This window comes from Bufo bufo, chromosome 5 (assembly GCF_905171765.1).
Source record: "Bufo bufo chromosome 5, aBufBuf1.1, whole genome shotgun sequence".
NCBI lineage: Eukaryota > Metazoa > Chordata > Amphibia > Anura > Bufonidae > Bufo > Bufo bufo.
Window position 1 is genome coordinate 229,907,046 of NC_053393.1, and position 25,805 is coordinate 229,932,850.

General features: G+C 45.3%; 1 protein-coding gene across 1 annotated transcript in view; it reads left to right on the plus strand.

Annotated features, from left to right (window-relative positions):
• Positions 1–25,805, plus strand: part of EEPD1 (endonuclease/exonuclease/phosphatase family domain containing 1) — a 155,385-nt gene that overhangs the window by 58,333 nt on the left and 71,247 nt on the right. Inside the window, exon 2 of the mRNA XM_040432202.1 lies at positions 24,987–25,038. Within this exon, the coding sequence (XP_040288136.1) occupies positions 24,987–25,038 (52 nt within the window). The remainder of the gene's footprint in view (positions 1–24,986; positions 25,039–25,805) is intronic.

Genomic DNA, 25,805 nt, shown 5'->3' on the forward strand with positions numbered 1-25,805 from the left:
CCAGCTGGTTGAAGAGAAGGCTGCGCTCTAACGTCTTTGTTTACCTGCTCGCCGTCTACAGCACAGTTGTGAGCAGTGTAATTACAAGAAGCTGTCCCTTTCACTTCTATGGAATGGCTCGTTCCTATCCAAGTGTATAGGAACAAGCAATCCCGTAGAAGTGAATGTAAAAGGATAGATCATCAATATTAACATCCCAGAAAACTTCTACTTGTGACCAGTGTGTTTGTAAGATGACGATATGGCACTTACTAATATAGTCTTTGCTGATATTCTGTGCCATTTGCTATGTTTCATAAGCTGTGCTGTCCTCATAGAGGTCCTGTCCATAAGATGGATGCTGATGGACGGTCATGTGAAGCGACAAATCACTCATCCTCCTCTATTCAAACACACTGCACCTGAATGAAACTCCTAACAGTGCAAGTGCTGTGTATTTCAATGGAAGAGACATCACGTGGAGGGGATTTGCTTGGTCACATGACCCTCCATCAGTAGCCATTATATGGACAAGACCTCTATGTGGACAGCAAAGACAACTTAGCAAACAAGAGGACATGTCTTATGAAATATAGAAAATGACACAGAGTTTCAACAAAGGCTATATTTGTCTGTGTCTTATCAGCCTACAAACACATTGATCAACAGTATCCAGAATGTGTTGCCAGCCCCTTTAAGTTGACAATACATAGTAGATTAAAGTTGATCAAAACTGACAATTTCAACCACAGCGAACATTCCTTGGTTAGAAATTTAACGATCATTTTAGCCAACTGATGATAGACCATTGTCATCTGAAAGGAAGTCGGATGTTTTTAATATTTTTGTTCGACAGTCGGATGAAAAATCTTTCATTCAAAGAAAGATCGCTCTTGGGTGAAAGATCTTTCTTTGAAAGACCGTTCCCAGAAAGATCATTCATCCATCACCCAGTTTCATTGAACGTGTATGGATAGATTGAACAACTGTAACAGCCAATATGGACTAGAATGTGTGTAGGTCATGTCTGTGAAAGGAACGTTCACTAGATGTTTGTGTGTTCAACTGAGGTTTAATCATCAACCCACTTCTGTCTAATGTGTATGGCCACCTTTAGAGCAGAGAGGTCCTATACAAAAAGTCAGAATGTTACTTTTCTAGTTCGTTTTCTCCCCACCACACCCTTCTATCTCGTAACAGGATGGTCAAGGAACTAACACCCCACCCTTCTACCCCAATGTAAGAGAGAATGATGTAAGAGACAATAGTTCTCCTTTCTTTTGTTACTAATATTGCCTGCAGGGAAGGGGAAGCTTTGCTCAGGTTCACCCTGCCCAAGAGGAAGCAGGTGAGCTGGGCTCGATTTGTTCATGAGTTCCATAGAAGATGCACAAGCTATCTCTATGGTATGTATGACATTGTGCTGAAGCCCTCTGATAATATACCAGCTTCCCGGTCATTATACTACAGGCTGTTTCATAGGCTGCGCTCCATTCACAGACTGTGGGGGTTATGAATACCTGTCTTACAGATGGGTTTGTAGGCAATAGCCAGAAAACCTATGAGGCCCTGTACCTAAATACTTGAGCAGCTAAAATAAACAATTAAAAAAACATTGTATTAGTAAATTGTCTTATTTATTTAATACATTTTATAGCATATACATACATGCAGTGCTGTACAGAGATTGTCATCAATCACATTGGTTATCTAAGCAATGTACTAGAGGAGTTGGAACATTTACCACCTATCTACAGGACAGATCATAACGGTATGATCTCTGAAGGTTTGGCAGGTGGGACCCTCACCGCTCACGAGCATGCTCCCTGTGTTTATGGAGCACTGGTCACACAAACTCTACCCAAACCAAGACCCGGGAGGCCCAATTCTCATGATCTCAGGGAGTCCCAACAGTTGGACTCCAACAATTAAACATTTATCATCTATCTTGTGTCTAGATGATAAATGTCTTACTGGGCCAACCTCTTTAAGGTCCAATTTGGCATAAATGGAATACAAGTGGATATAAAATAGTAAATTTATTGGATAATACATACAATATAAAACATGCGTAGAATCAAAACCTGCATGGATATGTGGCATCCACCATATGCATAGAGTAAAAAACACGTATATAAAAATGGTTAATAAACCTGTTATAATAAAAAGAAAAAATGTAGAAAAAATAATATAGAAAAAATAAATAAAGAATATACCATAAAATTTGATTTATAAAAAGATGTAGGAAAGGAAAGTCACTTGTATAGAACCAGTTTACTTCTCTGGTGTATATAGCAGAAGTAAATTGGGATATGTAATCCTAATTGTGTCAGTCCTGATGACACATAAATGGCAAATTTTATGGTATATTCTTTATTTTTTTTCTATATTATTATTTTTTCTACATTTTTTCTTTTTTTTTATAACAGGTTGATAAACCTTTTTTATATACCGTATGTGTTTTTTACTCTATGCACATGGTGGACGCCACATATCCACGCATGTTTTGATTCTACGCATGTTTTATATTGTATGTAATATCCAATAAATTTAAAATTTGATATCCAGTTGACTATCCTCAGTCCATACAGCATTAGATAGCAGAGTGCCCCCCAAACCAATTGTATATTTATTTCCCTCTTCATCGACCCTGGGGTGAGTCACGGGGTGTGCACTGACCCGTAGTTCCCAGGTGTACTGAGCCACTGATTTTTATTATTATTTTTATTATAAAAGGAATACACATTTGGAGGGAATTTATTAAAGCTCCTATGCCGGTTTTCTGCCACAAACCTTTCTTGCGCACAAATTGTGTGCAAGTGTGGCATGAATTTCAGTTCTGCTGTACGGGTGGCCAGAGTCGACCACCTCTTAATAACTGTGGTTCTTTCAATGTCAATGGTCTTAATAAATCCTCCCCTGTATATTTTGTAAGTAGCTTTGACACACTAATATTATACAACCCACACTGGTATTGGTCTGAGGATAGGATATGTCTATAATATTTTTAATGCGGATGTCATTTTGTAGCAATTGTATATGGTCCACTTTTCCAATGCATTAGAAAATGGCCATGACTCAGAGAAAATGTCATAGTCAGTCACACAACTGCATTATTTTTAGGTACTTTAAATGTCCGCTGTGCAGTGTAAAGAGGAAGGCCATTTTATCACTACCACAGTAAAATACGCAAGATACTAGTCAAGTGACCCGCCAAGTTCAAGGAACTTTAGTAACTCTCTGTGCTCATGAATTCCCTTTATGCCGACTTCACATTAATTGCTGGATGTTATTTCTGCATTTTCTGTCTCCATGTAACCACAGAAATCTCCTAATGTTTTCTTAGATTCTCGGTCCTGCCAGTTTATTTTTTAAGTGTGTACAAAGGTTACTACAGGGCATTTCATTTTATCTTGAGCTCCAGCTGAGCCAAGTAGGAAGCTGTGACAAAACAGAACTGTGTGCTTCACGTTCATTCCAATTCTTTAACGCTGAAGTGGTAGAAGGATGAGGTTCGCGCTTTGACTGGCAGTTTATAGAAATTCTTGTCTTGAACTTGCAGGTCAGCATAGTCCTTAGAGACTTCTACTCATCCTCCGCCTCTCTGTTAAACCTTTCTGGACTGTTAGATTTATGCTATTTGACAAAAACTGTAATAACAGTTTGTGAGGAATATGGAATAATATTTACTGTCAGCCATGTTCCCACACCAACTGTGCTGAAAGGTAGCAGAGGTAGTGAGCTCCACAGGGGGGGGGGGCTGCTTCAAAGCCCAGCCAACTGGCAAAGAACTTCTTGCAGGACACCTTTGTTTTACATTTTTCACTTCCATTCAGCCAGCCAGAAACCCAGCTAATGGAACAGGAAAAACTTCCCTGCAGGGGGTCTAGGCCAGTCCCCAATTTAATGCACATTATCAGACATCACGGAACAGGCGATTTATAAGTAATTATGAATCTCCCGTCCATCACAGACTTAAACCAGATGGATATTTGTGTCCCAGTGGCCACGATGAACAGGCCCGTGGTGATAGCTTGGTGGTGGGATTCCAGGGAGGGGAGATATACATATCTCCCCACAGAAACGGTACCATGCTTGTACTCTACTGGTAGCCGGAACCTAGGTTGATCCATTGGTCCCAGAACCACCTCCCTGCGACATTCTGGTCTAGAGCCATGAGCACTATTCAGTTTTGTGGCTCATGTGCTGCCAGCCCAGCAGAGGGGGGGTTGACCCCTCCCAGAGGCCAGGAGGGGAGGGGCCGGCTACAGGTTAAAAGGCTTGTGCCAGCAAACTGACGTGTCTTTTCTCTGAAGGAGGGTCACATCGTGCCATGCGTTTAGAGGGACCTGCAACCTGCTGACATCACTGCCCCCCATGTGACTACAGCAAAGGACTCATCCATCTGGTAAACTGACTTTTGCTCTGTGTAATCCTATTTATACCATACCAGCTGTATTTGTAACCTCAGACCACTGTATATATCCGTGTGTGTGTGTGTATAGTGTATTGTCTAGTGAGCTCTTAAGGCGATTAAATCTATAATTTAATCTTGTGCTGTCTGGTATCTCGATCATGAATCCCCACGTCCGTGTTTCGGCCTAGTAATACGCTACCACGTGTTGGTTTCTTACCCTATATAATCCCGTTAACAGACCAGGCTTATATCAAACAAGGAACTGGTGGCAGTCTTTCCGGGCTGAGAACGCGATGTTTCACTGGGTCAGTAAAAAAGGCTCTCTCAGCTTGTTGCCTCTCTGTGCCCGTGTGGACAGGAGGAATCTGTGAAAACTGTACCAAGACTGACCTTACCCGCTCCTCCAGGAGGGTTTAAAGTCACGCCTTGGTAATCAGTGACCATACCGTATCTCGTGAGCTCGAAGTAGTTGACGTCAAGCGGGCACGAGGGGTGGTATCCCTCACATATTGGTGGCAGCAAAGTGGGATCGAGATACTAGTGTGTGTGTGTGTGTGTGTGTGTGTGCGCGAGTGTGGGACCCATACTCCCAGACACTAAGGACTACCAGCAGTAGCTTTTGCCGCTGGAGTATTAAGATCAGCTCAACACTAGACAGTCTGAGTGCAAATACCATAAGGTGTGTGTGTGTGTGCGCATCAGGTTTCAGTCTGTGTCAGGGATCATCAGTTGCAATGACAGCCAGTATCACAACAAACAAAGCGAAGGAGATGGCCGATGCTAACAGGCTTATATAGGGTAAGAAACCAACCCGCGGTAGTGTATTACTAGGCCGAAACATGGAGGTGGGGATTAGTGATCGAGATACCAGACAGCACAAGATTAAATTATATAATTTTAATCGCTTTAACGGCTCACTAGACAATACACTATACACACAAGGATATATACAGTGGTCTGAGGTTACAAATACAGGTGGTATGGTACAAACAGGATTACACAGAGCAAAAGTCAGTTTACCAGATGGATGAGTCCTTTTGGGCTGTGATGAGTCCTTTGCTGTAGTCACATGGAGGGCAGTGATGTCAGCAGGTTGCAGGTCCCTCTAAACACATGGCACGATGTGACCCTCCAGAGAAAAGACACGCCTGTTTGGCACAAGCCTTTTAACCTGTAGCCGGCCCCTCCCCTCCTGGCCTCTGGGAGGGGTCCACCCCCCCTGCTGGGCTGGCAGCACATGAGCCACAAAACCGATTAGGGCTCATGGCTCCAGACCAGAATGTCGCAGGGAGGTGGTTCTGGGACTAATGGATCCGTCTGGGTTCCGGCTACCAGTAGAGTCCAAGCATGGTACCGTTATTTCATTTCTGTGGGGAGATATGTATATCTCCCCACCTTGGCATCCCACCACCAAGCTATGACCACCGGCCTGTTCATCGTGGCCACTGGGACACAAATAGGCATCTGGTTTATGTCTGTGATGGATGGGCGATTCATAATTCCTTATAAATCGCCGGTTCTGTGATGTCTGATGATGTGCATTGAACTAGGGAATGGCCTAGACCCCCTGCAGGGAAGTTGTTCCTGTTCAATTAGCTGGGTACTGGCTGGCTGAATGGAAGTGAGAAATGTAAACAAAGGTGGCCTGCAAGAAGTTCTCTGCCAGTTGGCTGGGATTTCTTTGAAGCAGCCCCCCTCCCACTCCTGTGGAGCGCACTACCTCTGCTACCTTTCAGCAGATGGTTGGTGTGGGAACATGGCTGACAGTAAATATTAATCCAGATTCCTCACGCAGTTCTATAAAGATCCTAGAATTTTTCTATTCAGATGTTTTTTAGGTACATACGTTTCTAAGAAATCTGGTTGGCAACCAATATGGTTGTTATTAAAGGTGGTTTCCAAGACTGCAAAATTAATGGTTTATCCTTAAAATAGGCCACTAATATCAGATTGGCAGAGTGCCGAGAGTCAGACCCCGACAATCAGCTGATTGAAGGTGTTGTGGCAATACAATGCTTCATCCCCTATATTTTTTTTATCAGGTGTTTGACAGCACCATATTACCCTCTACCCATTGAAATAGACATGCAGACATGGCTGACTCTGTCCCTTTCATTGTTTACTACACACAGCTCTGTACCTTTGGTAAGACTATGCCTCTTATGCCATTTACTTAAGTGGTAATACCAGGCACAGCTACTGCCAAAAGTTCGGTGCTGTGCCTGATAAACTAAAGACTGGAGCACCACGACCCTTTCAGTCAGAAGATTACTTACCTGCTTCCTGGCGGTGGGTTCCCGCTCCTTCTCCTCCAGGCTTCAATGTTCCATTAGGCTCCCTCGCTGTAAACATTCGGTTTGACATTGCTGCAGTCTATAAGTGGCCGTTGTGGCGACTGGCTCCTCATACATCATGACAAATGGTCACATGACGCAGGGGATTCCAGTCTCTGTGGCCAGTAATATAGTAATAAAAATACTGTCTGCACAAATTTCAAATCAGATGTTTACAGAGAGGGAACTGTCATGGTCTTACCTTCTTGCTGTTCTCCTTCGTTTGACATGTGCTGGCGGCCATCTTGGTTTCTGGGTTTCTTGTAGCCTTCCACCCTGCGGCTCCTCCTTCCCACTGGGAGGAGCTGGATGCCTAGCTCATATATATAGGAGGTCTGTGGCTTCAGTTCCTTGCTTGGTCCTCCTGTGTTCACATGCTTCTAAGACTGCTGCTGCTTCTGGTTCCTGATCCTGGCTTCGTCTGACTACCCTGCTGGTTCCTGATCCTGGCTTCGTCTGACTACCCTGCTGGTTCCTGATCCTGGCTTCGTCTGACTACCCTTCTGGTTCCTGACCCCTGGCCTCTCTAAGACTCTGCTTCGGTTTCACCATCCGTTTGGACTTTTGCTTTACAGCTTTATTTTCAATAAAGCCTTCTTATTTTCACTTATCTCTTGTTGTACGTCTGGTTCATGGTTCCGTGACATTAGGACCAAGCCATGAATTCTGACGGTACAGGGCCATACTCGCTACCCATGCTGGTTGCCAGACTTGATCAGCAGGATCACCTGTTGGGTCGGTTCGCTGTGGCGTTGCTAACCCTGCTTGAACGCACGGCTCATTTCGCTCCCGTTGCCGATGGGTCGGTTGTCGCTCCTACTGCCGCTCCGGTTGTTGCGCCAGAGTCTACCCCGACACCTGTTGTTGCGCCTGCGGTGTTTCGGGGTATGACCGGTTCTGCCCCTCTTCCACAGCGCTTTGGGGGAGAGCCAACTCAGTGCCGAGGTTTCCTTAACCAGGTGGGCATTTATTTCGAGTTGCTGCCACATGCCTTTCCTACTGAGAGATCAAAGGTGGGCTTCTTGATCTCGCTGCTCTCGGACAAGGCCTTGGCCTGGGCCAGCCCTTTATGGGAGAACAACAATCCGGTGGTTGCCGAGTTTTCCGGTTTTGTTGCTTCTCTTCGGAAGGTATTCGATGTGCCGGCTCGTGCTGCCTCTGCTGCGAAGCTCCTTATGTCCATCAGACAGGGTTCACGATCCGTAGCTGAATACGCCATTGAGTTTCGTACCCTGGCAGCAGAGGTGGGCTGGAATAATGAGGCTCTGGTCGCTGCTTTCTCTCATGGTCTCTCGGATGCCTTGAAGGATGAGGTTGCAGCTAAGGACCTACCAGTGGAGCTCGAGTCTCTTATTTCTTTCCTGATTTTGATTGACACCAGACTCAGGGAGAGACCTTCCTTTAAGGAGAGCCTGCGGAGGTCTTCTAACAGATTGGCGCCTACGTTTGCTGTCCCACCCGTGCCTCCCTCTCCTCCCACGCCTCCTGGGGATGACTTGTCTGGGGGTGAACCCATGCAGCTGGGGTTTGCTCGCCTGTCCGAGGGGGAGAGGGTACTCCGGAGACGCGAGGGCCGATGCATGTACTGTGGTCTCGGTGGGCATTTTCGGTTGGCATGTCCGAACCGTCCGGGAAAACGCTCGCACCTGAGATCCTGTCGGGGGCAGATCTTGGGTGGAGTCTCCTCGTCCCCGGTTTCCCGTGTTGACAAACCACTGATCACTGTTGTCCTCTCCTGGGTTGGGGGCTCGGTGACGACCCAGGCGTTGGTGGACTCTGGTGCTGGTGGTTTGTTCATTGATAGTGTGTTCGCTGCCGCCAATTCCATTCCTCTGCAGGCTCGAGGTTCCCCACTGGCTCTTGAGGCGATAGACGGCAGACCCCTTCTGCCGCCACACGTGACTCATGAGACCCTTCCAGTGGGGATAGCCATTGGTGCCGTTCACAGAGAGTCGGTCTGCCTCCAGGTTATTTCGTCTCCACACTACTCGGTGGTCTTGGGGTACCCCTGGCTCCAGAAGCATAATCCGACTTTCGATTGGAGATCGGCCGAGATCCTCTCGTGGTCACCGCAGTGTGGGGCTAGTTGCATCCATGGGTCTGTCAAGTTGCTGTGTACTTCCTCGGACTCTCTGTTGCCTCCTGAATACGAGGAGTACCGGGATGTATTCGATAAGGTGCGCGCGGTTGCCCTACCTCCGCACCGTCCATACGATTGTGCCATAGAGTTACAACCTGGTGCCGTTCCTCCTCGTGGCAAAGTCTATCCACTGTCGGTAGCGGAGAATGAGGCCATGGAGGAGTACGTGAGGGAGGCGCTTTCACGCGGACACATTCGCAAATCCTCGTCCCCGGCAGGGGCTGGATTTTTCTTTGTGAAAAAGAAGGGCGGTGAGTTGAGGCCTTGCATCGATTACAGGGGTCTAAATCGCATCACGATCAAGAACGCTTACCCGATACCCTTGATTTCCGAGCTGTTCGATCGCCTTAAAGGGGCCACGGTCTTTACCAAACTCGACCTGAGGGCGGCATATAACCTGGTAAGGATCAAGGCGGGCGATGAGTGGAAGACCGCGTTTAACACCAGGACCGGTCATTATGAATCCTTGGTTATGCCCTTTGGGTTGTGCAATGCGCCCGCAGTCTTTCAGGAATTCATCAACGATGTTTTCCGTGACCTGTTGCAGCAGTGTGTGGTGGTCTATTTGGATGACATCTTGGTATATTCTGAATCCATGGAGGCCCACATTCTGGATGTCAGACGAGTGTTGCAACGGTTACGAGAGAACAAGCTGTTCGGTAAGCTTGAGAAATGCGAATTTCACCGATCCCAGGTAACCTTCTTAGGTTACATCATTTCCGCTGAGGGGTTCTCCATGGATCCTGAGAAGGTTTCGGCTGTCTTACAGTGGCCCCAGCCCAGTGGTCTTCGTTCCCTGCAGCGCTTTTTGGGCTTCGCCAATTATTATCGGAAGTTCATCAGGGACTTTTCCATGCTGGCCAAGCCTCTCACGGATCTGACCAGGAAGGGCAGTAATTCCCAGGTCTGGCCGCTCGAGGCCATCCGAGCTTTTGAGGCCCTAAAGTCCGCTTTTGTGTCGGCTCCGATTCTGTCGCATCCCAACCCTGGGTTGCCCTTTGTCCTCGAGGTGGACGCGTCTGAGACGGGAGTAGGCGCTCTTCTGTCTCAGCGTAGAACACCAGAGGGTCCTCTGCTTCCTTGTGGGTTTTACTCCCGGAAACTGTCTTCCGCGGAGTGCAACTATCAGATTGGTGACAGGGAGTTATTGGCCATCGTGCAGGCCCTTAAAGAATGGAGGCACTTGCTCGAGGGTTCGGTGGTTCCGGTTCTCATCCTGACGGACCATAAGAATCTGACCTACCTTTCTGAGGCCAAGAGATTGACACCACGTCAGGCCAGATGGGCTCTGTTCTTGTCACGTTTTAATTACGTGGTCTCCTACCTACCCGGTTCCAAGAACATCAGGGCGGATGCCCTATCACGGCAGTACTCCGAGCTGTCCAGGGAGGAGTCGATTCCGACTTCGGTCATACCTCCGAATCAGATCCTGGCCGCCATTCGCACCAGCCTGACCTCTCCCCTGGGTGAGCAGATTTTGGCGGCTCAATCTGGTGCTCCCTCTGGGAGACCCAACGGCAGATGTTTTGTGCCTGAGGAGTTGCGCACTCGGTTGTTGCGAACCTACCATAACTCCAAGACCGCGGGGCATCCTGGAAAGAATCAGCTGTCCTGGGCTGTTTCACGTCTGTTCTGGTGGCCTTCCCTACGTTCCGACATCGCCGCATATGTAGCGGCATGCTCCGTTTGTGCCCAGAGTAAGTCCCCTCGGCACCTTCCGTTGGGCCTTCTGCAACCCATAGCCACCGGGGAGCGCCCATGGTCACACCTGGGGATGGATTTCATTGTGGACCTCCCTGCATCCCGAGGCCATACGGTCATTCTCATGATTGTGGATCGGTTTTCCAAAATGTGCCACTGTGTTCCTCTCAAGAAGTTACCCTCTGCACAAGAGTTGGCCACGATTTTTGCCAGGGAGGTCTTCCGGTTGCACGGTTTGCCCAAGGAGATTGTGTCGGATCGGGGGAGTCAGTTTGTGTCCAGGTTCTGGCGCGCCTTTTGCTCCCAGTTGGGGATTCATCTCTCCTTCTCCTCGGCCTACCACCCTCAGTCCAATGGGGCCGCAGAACGATCCAATCAGGCCTTGGAGCAATTCCTTCGTTGCTATGTCTCCGATCACCAAGACAATTGGGTTGACCTCCTGCCTTGGGCTGAGTTTGCCAGGAACACGGCGGTGAACTCTTCCTCTGGGACGTCTCCCTTCATGGCCAATTATGGGTTCCAACCTGCCGTGTTACCGGAGGTATTCTCTCCCCAGGATATTCCGGCTGTGGAGGATCACCTTGCCGTCCTACGTGCTTCTTGGGTACAGATCCAGAAGTCCCTTGCGGCCTCTGCGCAGCGCCAGAGACTCCAGGCTGATCGCAGACGAGCGCCTGCTCCTTCCTACCAGTTCGGAGACCGTGTATGGTTGTCCACCCGCAACCTCAACCTTCGAGTGCCCACTCCCAAGCTGGCGCCTCGCTTTGTTGGTCCCTTCCGAGTGCTTCGCAGGGTAAACCCGGTAGCCTATGCCCTTGCGCTTCCTCCTGGCATGCGGATCTCTAACGTGTTTCATGTCTCCCTGTTGAAGCCACTGGTGTGTAATCGTTTCACTTCCTCGGTTCCTCGGCCTCGTCCAGGCCGAGTGGGCAATCGTGAGGAGTATGAGGTGAGCAATATCCTGGACTCACGCCTGGTCCGCGGTCGGGTGCAGTTTTTGGTCCATTGGCGTGGTTATGGTCCTGAGGAGCGTTCCTGGGTTCCCTCCGCAGATGTCCATGCTCCTGCCTTGCTCCGAGCCTTCCACGCACGCTTCCCTCAGAAACCGTTTTTTGCTCCGCGGAGGAGGGGCCCTTGAGGGGGAGGTACTGTCATGGTCTTACCTTCTTGCTGTTCTCCTTCGTTTGACATGTGCTGGCGGCCATCTTGGTTTCTGGGTTTCTTGTAGCCTTCCACCCTGCGGCTCCTCCTTCCCACTGGGAGGAGCTGGATGCCTAGCTCATATATATATAGGAGGTCTGTGGCTTCAGTTCCTTGCTTGGTCCTCCTGTGTTCACATGCTTCTAAGACTGCTGCTGCTTCTGGTTCCTGATCCTGGCTTCGTCTGACTACCCTGCTGGTTCCTGATCCTGGCTTCGTCTGACTACCCTGCTGGTTCCTGATCCTGGCTTCGTCTGACTACCCTGCTGGTTCCTGATCCTGGCTTCGTCTGACTACCCTTCTGGTTCCTGACCCCTGGCCTCTCTAAGACTCTGCTTCGGTTTCACCATCCGTTTGGACTTTTGCTTTACAGCTTTATTTTCAATAAAGCCTTCTTATTTTCACTTATCTGTTGTTGTACGTCTGGTTCATGGTTCCGTGACAGGAACCAAGCGGAGCATCGCAGGCCTGGAAGAGAAGGAACGGTAAGTCAGCGTTGGAAAGCAAGTAAGTAATCTTTTCTTTACAGATATGCCCAAGTGGAGGGAGTTTGCCAAACCCCCCCCCATTCTTACACAACCCCTTTAAGTTGTAAATCTACCCAGTTATGAAAACCGTTATGACCATCATCCCCTCTCCTTTGTCTTTGCATAAGGTCCACGTTCAGGCTTGTACCTGCATGAAACTGTTCGTATTCCAGATGAAGCACCCAGATCCACCTTGATTCTACTGAACTGAACTTACAGCACGATATGGATCTATGCTGCTGTAAGTTCAGTTTTATTAGAAACACAAGACTAGAATATCCACCCCACCAGCAAAGATTTCATTATTTCAGTTGGTCCATCAAAGGCTAAAACTAAGAGCAACGGTAGCAAGTGATGATATCATGTAAATGGCAGCCTGCTGACAGCAGTTGTCAAAGAGGGATCATTTATGTTGGCTTTCAGAATGGCAGATCCTGACCAGGTGTACACTTTATGGTGAAGCCTGGAGAAATAGCTATTGGTCAAACATTTTGTGTGTATAGATTCACCTTAAAGGGGTTGTCCTATCAGGGGGCCCAGAGGGATCAAGATGGGGATATGTCCAGGTTCAGCCCTGAACCTGGACAACCCCTTTTAACAACTTGTTGAATATGTCCTGTATGTGCTGTACTGCATATGATATTGATTCAGTGGCTCATATTGTACATGCTGTTGGGCAGTAGTATAAATTAACTGCCCCAGAACAATGATTATTTCCTATAAATGTGATCGTCAACTCTGAACTTTCTCATATAATTAATGACTAAATAACTGTGACAGATCCTTGTTTAAGCCTCACTATTTAGTGGTGAGTAAGATATAATTGCCTATAATTATTTTGATACTAAATTTGTTTCTCTTGTCTATGGAGACCATCTGTTCATTGAAATCATGGATATATATAGAATTTTATTTTAAGCGTCTTCTGCTGGCATGTTTGAACACTAGTCTTCATAGACCACTCAGCTTTTAAGTGGCTCTTTGCTCTTCTGACTTATTTTATACGTTGCAAAACTGCAGATTTGAGGACATGTAGCTAGAACAAAAGCTTTATGAAGATTACAGTAGTTGTGTTTCTTTACACATGGAGAAAAAGAGGCATTATATAGCAGTAGTTAAAGGGAGTCTGTCAGCAGTTTGACCATGTTAAACTGCTGACAGCAGTAAGTAGGTACTGGGGAGAGCAGTAGTAACATACCTTTTGTGTGGAGCTTTTATAATCCTGATTAGTGTTAACATGAAGTTTTATTCTGCCGAGTTCTGCTCCTGCAAGTACTCAAGAGGCAGTGCTGCTTCACTGCCCCTTCCCGCTGCTTTCAGTGACAGCTGTAGCATCCGCCCAGAAGAATGTTCATCACTCAGAGAAAAGGGGCTATGAAGCATCTCAGTGCAGAGAGCATGTCACAGTGAAGCGGCAATGCCCGGCAGAATAAAAGTTCATATTCACACTACTCCTGATAATAAAATCTCAACAGAAGATATGTTTGTCCTGCTCTCCCCAGACCCTAACAATTTCTCTCTACAGTATTGAATGATCAAAACTGCTGACAGTTTTGATATAACTGAATCCAAAACTATTCCGGGCTATGATGTGCAGTATACAATATGCGATGAACAACCCATTGATATCAGTAGAACGTAGAACGTCATGTAATGCTGCTTTGCAGGGAGAAAGGTATTGAGGATTTGGTTACACTGCCAATAACAGATGATCTGCTAGCTGTCCAGGGACACTGCACAATAAAGCTGTCTCTTTTAATAAGCCTTGTTCCAGTTGATAATGAGCCAAGCGGATCTGCAGACCATTCCTAGAGGAGCAATGTTATACATCTGTATTTGGGGAGTCTGCACAAAAATACTGCAGCAAAGTACACTGCAATATAAATAAATGGGATTTTAACAAACTGTTCACTTCCATACAGTCTAGATATACTAGGATTTTCAAATTTGCAGCATGCCCTAGAAATTTCATCCACTGCAATGTAATATGAATCATCTGAAGCTATGGTATATCCCAGTGGCGTAACTACCAGGGAAGCAGGGGAAGCGGCTGCTTCGGGGCCCGGGCTGACAAGGGGCCCGGGAGCAGTGTCTCATACACACACACTTACTGTGTGTACATCATTTTACGTTTTCAGGCCGGCCCCACCCCCGAAAACAACACCTCCAAATCCCCTCCCCTTTACATTTGGTGCGGTCACATAGGGGCCCGCCCCCCTCCCATCCATCCTACTTCCCCATTCATTAACACAGGGCCTGCTTCGGCGGGCGACTCCGTCCATGATTATCTGCTGACTCGCTGCCTCTTCTGCCTGCATAGTGTGACACCTGCCAGAGAACAAGTCGGCAGCACACTATGCAAATGAATCTCTTCAGGCAGCACAGTGGCAGCCCGCCCCCAAATGAAGTCCTCCCCACGGGGCGGGGAGGCTGGGAGAAGAAGCACAGCAGAGGGCGGAGGGAGGCACAGCAGGCATGCACAGCACTCGTTTTTTCAGGTATGTGCCTGGGCCCCCATGTTCCCCCCCCTCCCCCCCTTGCCTGCTGCAGCTGCACCTGCACTAGTGCACAGTGGTTCTGGGGCCTCTCTGGGCATGAGGAAAGAGGAGGGCAGGGCAGAGTCAAAGTAGTTAACCCTTTCCTCCTCTCCCAGTCTGTCAAGTTCACAGACTGGGAGAGGAGGGGAGGTAAGACCAGGTACAGCAGCAGGCAAAGTTCTGAGTGTGCAGCCATGGCAGGCTGCAGCATGTAGCTGCCATCCCAGTCCCACCAGCCTCCTATATAATAAAATGCATTCATCTGCTTCTGTTATAGTACAGGAGGCTGGCAGATGCTGGGATCGCCCCCTGGCAGCTGCACGCTGAAGCCTTCAGCATGTAGCTGCCAGGTAGCCAGATCACAACCTCTGCCCACGCTTCCTCTGCCAGCCTCCTGTACTATAGCATGCGGGACATGGCAGCCTCCCCTCTCTGCCTCCACTGCTCTGCCATGTACTAGTGCTTATTATGGCTTTCTCTTAAGTTACATATACACAAATGTGATGCCAGGATGGTTCTGGGCTGGCATCGGGTGCATGCATATGTGTGCCATAATAAGCACTAGTACATGGCAGAGCAGCGGAGGCAGAGAAGGGAGGCTGCCACGTACCGCATGCTATAGTACAGGAGGCTGGCAGAGGAAGGAGTGGGCAGAGGTTGGGATGAAAGTTCCAATCACCCCCTTTCACAGTGTTTTAAATATAGGTAAATAAACATAAAAAAAAAACATTGCTATGTCCAAAAATGCCTTCACTATTAAAAAATATAAATAATTTTTATTCAAAAAGGGTACCAATAAAAACTACAATTCATCCACCTGAAGAAAAGCTTCAGCTCTTTAGGCAGAAATCTAAAAAAAAAGTTTTAGCTGTCAAAAAAGTGATACAAAGAGAAAGAGAGGTTTTTTGAAAGGTTTTATTTTAAGTAAGGGTCCATTCACACGTCTGTTGTTCTGGGTCCGCATCCGTCCCACAATTTTGCGGAACAGGTGCAAACCCATTCATTTCAATAGGGCCGCAAAAGATGCGGACAGCACACCGTGTGCTGTCAGCATCCGTAGTTCCATTCCGCGGCCCCCGCAAAATAAGATGGAACATGGCCTATTCTTGTCTGCAATTGTGGACAAGAATAGGCATTTCTATCATAGGGAACTATCAAAATGCGAAACGCACGCAGCTGGTATCCATGTTTTGCGGACATTTTGTGGACCGCAAAACACTTGCGGACATCTGAATGGACCCTAAGGGAGGGGGGCCCTGTAAAAAATTTGCTGTGGGGCCCAGTCAGTTCTAGTTACGCCCCTGTCCACACCAATATGTGCACATTTCTGGAACGGATTTGTAGATTGCTCACAGAGTTGTAGATTATTTTGGTGTGGATTTGTGGATAGGTTCAGCATTGCAATTAATGCTGTGTGTGCAGGGGTGGCCTGGGAACTTAAAGTGGACCTGGAAAAAATCTAAAAGTGGCCCCATGTTGAAAGCCGGCCCAAATTGACAAAAGACAGAGTTAACAGAAGTAGGCGGGTCCAACAATACCATAGTGCAGCACAATATACCTCCCCAGCAAAACCAAATACCACAGTGCAGCATAAAATACTGCCCTATCACTGACACTGATGTATTCAGGAGGTCTCCTGTAGCTGCTGGCCAGGTGCATAAGTACCTGATGCTCCTACCACTAATTAATACTGAGAGCATCAGATCTTTATGTACCTGGACAGCGCCCATGAGGCGGACTCGGGGGGCCTCCTGGGCATTGGTCCATTGGGAAATTTCCCTGTAGGGTCTATGGCCAGTCCATCCCTGTATGTGTGGACATGGCCTAATAAGGAGGCACACATAATAGGGCTGGCATGGCTGTCAACAGACAACAGCACCGCATTGATTGTTTCCAGAAAGAAGTGGGAAATGTAAAACCCTTAAAAAAGGGACATGAAGTGGTTTCCAAAGTGCTAGGTATTTATATTTTCTGACCATAGATCCTAAAAACTATAGCAATGTGAAGTATTAGTGTAATGGAAATAACAATAGTAATAGGCAGGCAGCTGATCCTAACATTATTATTAGAGTCCTTCCTGTATATTTGCTGTTATGCTCGCCTTTGGAATTCTGTCAGTGTTTGACTATGAGTTCCAATCAATAGTATTAAAAGCTTGGACCATTTCAGTGGTGCTTTGGATTTACTTTGATCATGGATTTTCCAAGATTTCCATTGTTTTCTCTTAAGCGCTTCCATGTGACTAAGAATATGAAGAATAAGACATTTTATTAATTATATTCTGATCAATAAATGACCAAAAACTCCTTAAAGAGGTTGTCTCACTTCAGCAAATGGCATTTATCATGTAGACAAAGTTAAAGGGGTTGTCACTTCAGCAAATAGCATTTATCATGTAGAGAAAGTGAATACAAGAAACTAATGTATTGTTATTATCCATATTGCTTCCTTTGCTGGCTGGATTTATCTTTCAATCATATTATATACTGCTCATTTCCATGGTAACAGACCACCCTGCAATCCAGCAGCCGTGCCCCCCCCTCCCCCCCCCCTTGTACACTATAGGAAAAGGCACCAGCCTATATGAGCTCCCATGGTCCCAGCCACCAGAGAGACCGGCACTTTTCTACTCCTACCTATCATGACAAAATGGTCACCTGTATGAATACGAAGAAAGAAGTTCCAGCATTCAGGATAAAACCTAGATGTTTTCTTTATTCATGATGGTCACAATTCACATACATGGACAGCTTCTCCCTCCACCGTTAGGTTGACATGTTTCGGACTTGTTAGTCCTTACTCGTAGGTTCTGAGTAAGAACTAACAAGTCTGAAACATGTCAACCTAACGGTGGAGGGAGAAGCTGTCCATGTATGTGAATTGTGACCATCATGAATAAAGAAAACATCTAGGTTTTATCCTGAATGCTGGAACTTCTCTTTCTTCGTGTTTCAAGTGAGGACTGGTCTGGTCTGTTCCGTGCATGGGAAAAGATATGGTGAGCTGGAAAAACGTGTTTGTTTATACACCTGTATGAATAATGGTGTGCATGCATAGCTTCCACTCCAGTCCCTTCTATGGTATAGCCAAATAGTTGATCTCCAGCATTCTGCATGCACTTCACTACACAGGGTCCCCTTTTCTCATGGTTTTGGTGGTCTCAGCGATCATACATTTATCCACATAGGTGATGAATGTGATTAGGAAAACCCCTTTAAGCCATTGTCTGTTCAGCAGGAATAGATAACAGGAGCGATGTCTTCGCTCAGCACATGTACTGTGCTGTAATGGAATGTATGACTGCCTAGATAAAATGGATTAAGCCATTTCTTAATGCCCCACTGAACAGGAGAGGATTATATCTGTCTGAGTGTTGACCCATGAAAATGTTGTATAAACATCCTCTTAGTCGCCTTCATCCATTTGCTTCACGTTTGATATATATAAATGGGTGTCTCATTTGCCACTACCGCGTGCTTGCTCAGATGATCTGACACTGATGGAAGAATGAGGCAATGTGCTACAAAGTACTGACATCAGGTCTGCTGTATGGAAGGGATTTGCAGAACGACAAATTTGAAACCTCAAAGTAAAAATGCAATGAGCCTTTAAACGGATAAATTCTCTTTTTTGCCACAAAACTGAAAACGTATTATTCTAGATTACTAGGATAGAGACTGCGATATATGGCCTCCACCTACGTACAGAACACAGAATCGCCTAATCTTTACGGCTTCTGCATTTTCTCTTCTTGCTCATCTCCTTTTTCTTTCTGACCGTGTTTCGGTGAACTTGAACCACTAAATTCTTGTTCCTTAAGTAGGATGGACCTAAAACAAGCCTGTGTATAATAGCCATGCAGTGTATTGTACAGCCAATAAACCGTACAGGTGGTCACTCAAATTACTTGAGTAATGATGTAATACTTAGAGCCTGCCATTTTAGTATGGTGGGCATACTTCTACATCTATCTCTGTTCACTCAAAATGCCTTTGATTTGGTGAACTTCATGGATGAAAGTGCCCGCTTCTGTGTCATCAGCACGCTTATATGATATTGGATATGCTGTTCCTCAAAGGGTATATACCACATATAGAAATACTGGCCATAGATACCCAGTCATTATTTTTTGCACTTCAAATTTATGGTTTTCACCATGTGACATAAAAAGCATGTTACTTTTATTCAATGGGTCAGTACTAAATATGTGTAGTTTTTATGTGTTTTTTTTTTTTTTACTACTTTTGCACAATAATAGCACATCTCATGCAAAAGTATATTTTTTTTCATATATATTCGCATTACAAGAGCCAAAACTTTATAATATCATCGATGTAGCCACATGTGACTTGTGTTTTGGCCGTATGAAATTTAGTTTTCATTGGTTATTTTGGGGTAAATAGAACTACATATTTTTTGGTGGTTAAAAAGGAAAAAAAAACAAGTGTCTCTGCATGACCATGCTTCTACAGAATTATACTTAAGGCCCCTTTACTATGCTTGATTTCGATTCTGAGCAAGCGTTCCTTCCCGCCTGCTCATCAGTGAAGGAGACTGCTGCATTTACACTCTTGCTGTGAGTCAAATCACATTTGCCTACTCCTTTCACTAGGTACATTTGTTTCAACAGGGAAAGGATGACACTTATCTCCCTGTGCCCACGTACATTAAATTGTCAGCAAAAGTTACCAAGTTGTCTGAATTGTGTGCGAGAGTATATCTGTGCATGGAAAAAGTAGGTTCTTCCATCTATAGATTCATCCCTCCATAGTGTCCTCCTGTGTACATCAGAAATGCAAAGGACATACGTGCTTTCCTTTGTGTTAATTTTTAATTTAGAGAAATGGGATGTAAAAGCGTGGGTAATGGCATATGACAGAAGTGCTCCAAGATTCGGTTATTGTGATCTTACTTTGTTTTAATGTGATCATTTTTTACATCTGTATTTAAAGAGTAAATCATTGTTTTAAAGGGGTTGTCCAAGTTATAAAAAAAAAAAAGGTCCTTCCAGGCAGGAATTGTCCTAAAATAATGAAAGAAAAAGATCCTCCTGGGCAGAAATTGTCCTAAAATAATGAAAGAAAAGGGTCTTCCCGAGCAGGAATATTCCTAAGGTAATGAAAGAAAAAGGTCCTCCAGGGCAAGAATAAAATGATCTGTTCCTAGAGCAAGTCTTCTAATTTGATAGGGAGATCTGCCAATGTGAATGTGTGCAGTACGCAGCCCTACAGGGTATGGCGATAGTGAGGTCACGGTTACTAGGCAAACGAGGGTTGCTCTTGGTTACTCACAGTTTATAGGATGACCCTGGGCAGGCGTACAGCAGTGATGGAGAGGCTGGCACAGAAGTCCTCTGGGGCACTCTCTGTATATAGGGACCAGGCCTGATGATGGGTGAGGTGCCCTGGATGTTGCAGATGTTTAATGTGCCTAAGGCAAGGTCCCTTTAAGGTTTGTGACGCCAGTGCCTGTAACGGTGGCACACCGATGGATAGAGGTAATAAGTGAGGAACACGCTGTTATGGTGAACCAAAACTTCCTTTACTGGAAAACTGATAACTTTATACAGTCTATTGTAAGTTCCAGGTAATGCAGCAGTATAAAGCAGGCTTTTACATTAATGGCAGGTACAATGTTCTTGCAAGATACTCAGAGGGTAAAAACAACACTTACAAACCAGGCTGCACTCTTCCTTAGAAATTCTGTGCACTATTCCTCATAACTCCTGGCTGTTTTTATCCCAAGGCCCGTATGCCCTAATGCTGGCTTTATCCTTGGTGGCAAACTTCCTCAGGTATATATCCTTGCTTTGGGTGAATCCTTCTGCCCTTCAGCTTACTTGTCTAGCTGGAATACTGGCTCTGCTCTGCTTATGGGAACTTGGTTTCTCAGGAGGCAACTCTTCCCCTGGTGATAATCTTCTGAGCTAACTCTGGCTCAATATCCACAGGCTGGCTAGTTTGCACTTACTAGCCTCCTGGACTACACTGCCCTTTCCTGTCTGGGCCTAACTATATATACTAGGGGTTCCCTAGCTCCCTCTAATATCTAGGAGGAGGAGCTACACCCTAACAGGCCTTATACCCAGATAACACAGGAAAATACACATAACACATCATATACATTACAATGGTCCTATTAGCCCTTGTGTAGTGCCCACCTTTACCTAGTGGGACACTACATGTGTTCTTACTACAAGTATAAATACCTCCTTAATCGCCTTCAATTGGGAGTTAGTCAATTAATATTTTTTGCATATAGAGACAAACTGAGTACAGAGATCTAGGAAATGTAGTCCTGTGCCTGTGCCGTGACGGAAGACCTCTATTCCAAAAGGCACCTTGAGCAGCTGAATATTGATTTATGCAGATGACAGAATACTATATTCTGTGCTGGATTTCTTCAGGAAGTATGAAGGTGAAGTGGAGATAATTTTATGCATCTAAAAGGTTAATTAAGTGCTGTGCACACTACAATGATGGCAATAAGGTAGTTACAAATATCACAGATGTATGAAAAGTTCCAGGGTTCCTAACTCACGTGTGACGGTGCATGGGGACTCTGACCATGACTAAAGATCACATTTATCACACAGCCTGCATTATATGTAATTGAAGTGAACAGGGTCACAATGCCACCAAGGACTGGATTTCTTGCAACTGTCATTACAGAAGTATAAGCAGACATTCTTCAGTTTACACTTACAGGGATTGGACAGCATCATGATAATGATGGCCAGCATAGACTTATATTATGATGCAAGGCAATACGGAACACCTCTTATAGACTTCCGTGGTGCATGCCATCATTGAATTCCGCTATGGTCCGTGATAACAGAATCTATTACGGAATTCTTAGATAACCTGAAATGCTTAACTTGCAAACCACAAGTTCGCTCAACAATGGTCATCAATATCAGATTTGTGGGTGTCCAACTTTAGGCACAACCCTGTTGAGCTGTAAGAAGAGGTCCTCTTCAATGTATACTTGCAAGCCATCTTTCTAGCATCAGTGCAGAGTAATTACAGCTTCTTCTCCTATTCACTTAATTACTTCACCACCAGTACAATTTAGACAGTGTGCCCGAGCACCGTGGCTTCTTCATATAGATGAACAGGGTGTGCCTGCAGTGGATAGGTCATCCAGAAATAACAAAATTCCTCATTTTTATTTGACCATTATCCCCAAAAATATTCCAAATCTAAAAATTGTACACATTCACAACTAGCTTCAACCGTAAAAACTAAATTCCATTCATTGGTGTTAATGTAGGGAATGAACTAATTAAAGCCATTTTGGTCACCCTCCATAAATATTGCATGTAGGTGTTGGCTAAACTGGGGTCATCCATATCATGACAGTGCACAACCCCTTTAATCCACAGAATAAGGTGTGAGTGTCCAGTGGATGTCCGACTGCTGGGACCCACCGTTCACACGAACAGGAGTCCTGTGTACTTCTGTATGAATGGACCTGCGTTCCAACATGCACAAGGCTATTCTATTAATCTCTATGGAGATAGACAAGCACTGTACATAGCTACCTCCGATCAGACGCTTATCCCCTATTCTTGGAGCAACCCTTTCACACTTGCAGCAGAGGATTCCGGCACTCCGGACGCAAACTGATGGCATTTGTCAGACGGATCTGCATTGAAATACCGGATCCGTCTCTCCGGTGTCATCCGGAAAAACGGATCCGGTATTAATAAATTTTTTTGCATTTTTAGAGGTCTGCGCATGCTTGATCCGTTTTGCCGGAACACTTAATGCCGGATCCGCCACTAATACACTTCAGTGTAAATTAATCGCGGATCGGGCATTCCGGCAAGTGCTCAGTATTTTTGGCCGGAGAGAACTGCAGCATGCTGCGGTATTTTCTCAGTTGAAAAAAACGTAAGAGGCTGAACTGATGCATTCTGAACGGAATGCTCTCCATTCAGAATGCATTAGAATAAAACTGATCATTTTTTTTCCGGTATTGAGCTCCTGTGATGGAACTCAATACCAGAAAATAAAAACGCTAGTGTGAAAATACCCTTAAGGGATTTAACAATTTATAACTTTACAGGAAAAAAGGATTGTGCAATGTAGCTAACATGGAAATAATCCAAAGCCTTAGTATAGAGGCCTCTAATATCTTCCATTATTGGTATGGCAGTAATTCTTGTAACAGAATTCCACAGGGAGATGTGCATTCCCAGCTTACGGGTCACACATTTGGAAAATAAAAAAGAAAGGAAGGTTGCACCGAGTTACAACAAAACCAGTTTTACTGGGAGCAATTCATAGAAGTTACATGTATTAGAACATTGTTTTACAGTACATGTAGATGACAAACAGCTTTACATGGGTTCTGAGAATATGGAAAACTGTAAAACTGGATTTATTTGGCTTGTGTCGGTTGTGGTTGTTATGTTGTTTTATGTAGATGGTTATGTTTTTACCTACACTACGCCCTTGTTTCCCTCATCTTCAGACAACCTGTCTGTACCTGATATTACCATATTCTTTATGCTGTACCTGTTTGTTTTCAAGCAAATAATCTGCCAGTCTGCTGTCACGTTGCAGGGGTGAATGTCACATTTACTGTTACCTGCTGCTCAGGATCATGGATGTTCTGTAGTACATGTACGTGGTGCAGTAGAGTCCATCAATGTAACTCTGTATGATGTGCCATAGATACATGTGACTGTTGCTGCCATATGATGTGCCATACATGCAGCATTCTTTACTGTATTAGAAGAAAGGTGCTTCTTCCTGAAACAGTGCCACTTTTATCCATGCTGCTGTATCTGGAATGACACCTGAACACCACTTATATTGGGGAATGGCATGGTTTCCTGGAAGAGATCATCTTTTCCATTTAATGACAACCCGTTAAGTGAAAGGTTAATCGACCCTCCGGTTAAAAAAAATAATTTTAGAATAAGGCCTCATGCACACGACCGTATCCACTTATTTTTTTGCAGACCCATTGACTTCAATGGGTCCGTGGTCCACATTTTGCAGACATATTCTATCTTTTTGCGAAAGAGGTAAAGAACTGCAGAAACACAGGGATGATTCATGTACTTTCTACATCCGTATGTCCGTTCTGCAAAGAACATGTCCTATACTTGGCAGCAGAATGCGGACCACGTGCCCATTGAAGTCAAAGGGTCTGCAAAAAATGCAGATGCAACACACACGATATCCGAAATTTGCTGACCGCAAAATACATACTGTTGTATGCATAGGGCTTCACTGGGGAAGAAACAGAACACTTACCTGGTGACCTACTTTTCATCTTTGTAGTTGCAGATCTGCTAATTCTGGCCTCTTCTTCCACCATCCAAGATGGCGGCTCTGCTTCTCAGACTGTTTGGTGGCCCAAGACGCTTCCTACTTGTCCAGCCCTGCTCTTGGATTGGCCATCATTGTTCATCTCATGTGTCTTGGGCTACCAAATGCACAGTATGCATCAGGCAGTCTGAAAAGCGGTGTGGCAATCTTGGATGGCAGAAAAGAAGGCTGAGAATTAATGTATCTGCAACTAAAAAGATGAAAAGGAGGTCACCTTAAGGCTTACCTAAGTACTGTGTTTGTTCCCTACTTATTGTGAGTTCTTTTTCTTGAACGGGAGGGTCAATTTAATGTCATCTTAAAGTGGTTTTCTAGGATTTTAATATTGATGACCTAGCCTCAGGTCATGCACCCCCGCCGATCAGCTGGTTGAAGAGAATGACGCTCTCCATACAAGTGCAGCCAATGTTCAAACCTTTAAAGGGATTATCCAATTTCTGAAACAGCCCCCCCAATGTGCCAGGCCCCTCACAGGTAATACTTACCCCAAGCATCACCCGCGATACCTGTAAGGGGCCCGACACATGAATTGGATAACCCCTTTAAAGGTTTGAACATTGACTTATAGGATAGCTGCCTTACAACTGGTGGTATTAGCTTGGCGGCCCTGCTAACTGCAGAGCTTGTTAAGAGCTCATTTGCATCCATTTGTTCCCAGAATTCCTGAGGAGCATGTATGGCCTATAAGTTTCCTCATGTCAATCAAGGCGCTCTCTCCCCAAGGAGAGCTAGTACCCCCCAAAATCCTTAATATTATATGATACAAAAGTCTCTGTGTCTTACTTATTCAGCTTTTTTTCATCCTCAGCATCAAACTGGTAGCAGTCCAGGAACTGACAGATAAAGATGCTCTGGAAAAGGTAACTTCTTTTTATTTGCTGATGTGATCATACATAATGTACATGCATGTGATAAATAAAGTCTGGGAAAATATAGGAATATATTCCATAAATTCCAGTAATATCACTTGACAGTAATTATGTCCTTCTCATATCTTCATAATTAATTTATGTCATTAGGATCTCATGACTGAAAAGGAAAAGGAAAGTTTAACGCAGTGAAAGTCATTCTAAGATGATGTAGGATATAAAGCTCAATCACTTTCATTTTATCAAAAATTATCTGTCAGGACGTCCAGGCTTATTTAAAGAGGACCTTTCACTAGTTTAAAAACTAAAAACTAACTATATCAGTGGGGAGAGCGGCGCCCAGGGGTCCCCCTGCACTTCAGAAAAAGCTAAACGTCGGATCCGGTAATGCGCCGAAACGACGTTTAGCTTAAGGCCGGATCCGGATTAATGCCTTTTAATGGGCATTAATTCCAGATCCGGCCTTGCGGCAAGTGTTCAGGATTTTTGGCCGGAGCAAAAAGCGCAGCATGCTGTGGTATTTTCTCCGGCCAAAAAACGTTCCGTTCCGGAACTGAAGGCATCCTGATGCATCCTGAACGGATTTCTCTCCATTCAGAATGCATTGGGATAATTCTGATCAGGATTCTTCCGGCATAGAGCCCCGACGACGGAACTCTATGCCGGAACCCAACAACGCAAGTGTAAAAGAGCCCTAAACACTGATGTGAACATAGTCTAATATAGGTTTCTATTTTGGATAAAACCCAGATGAAGTA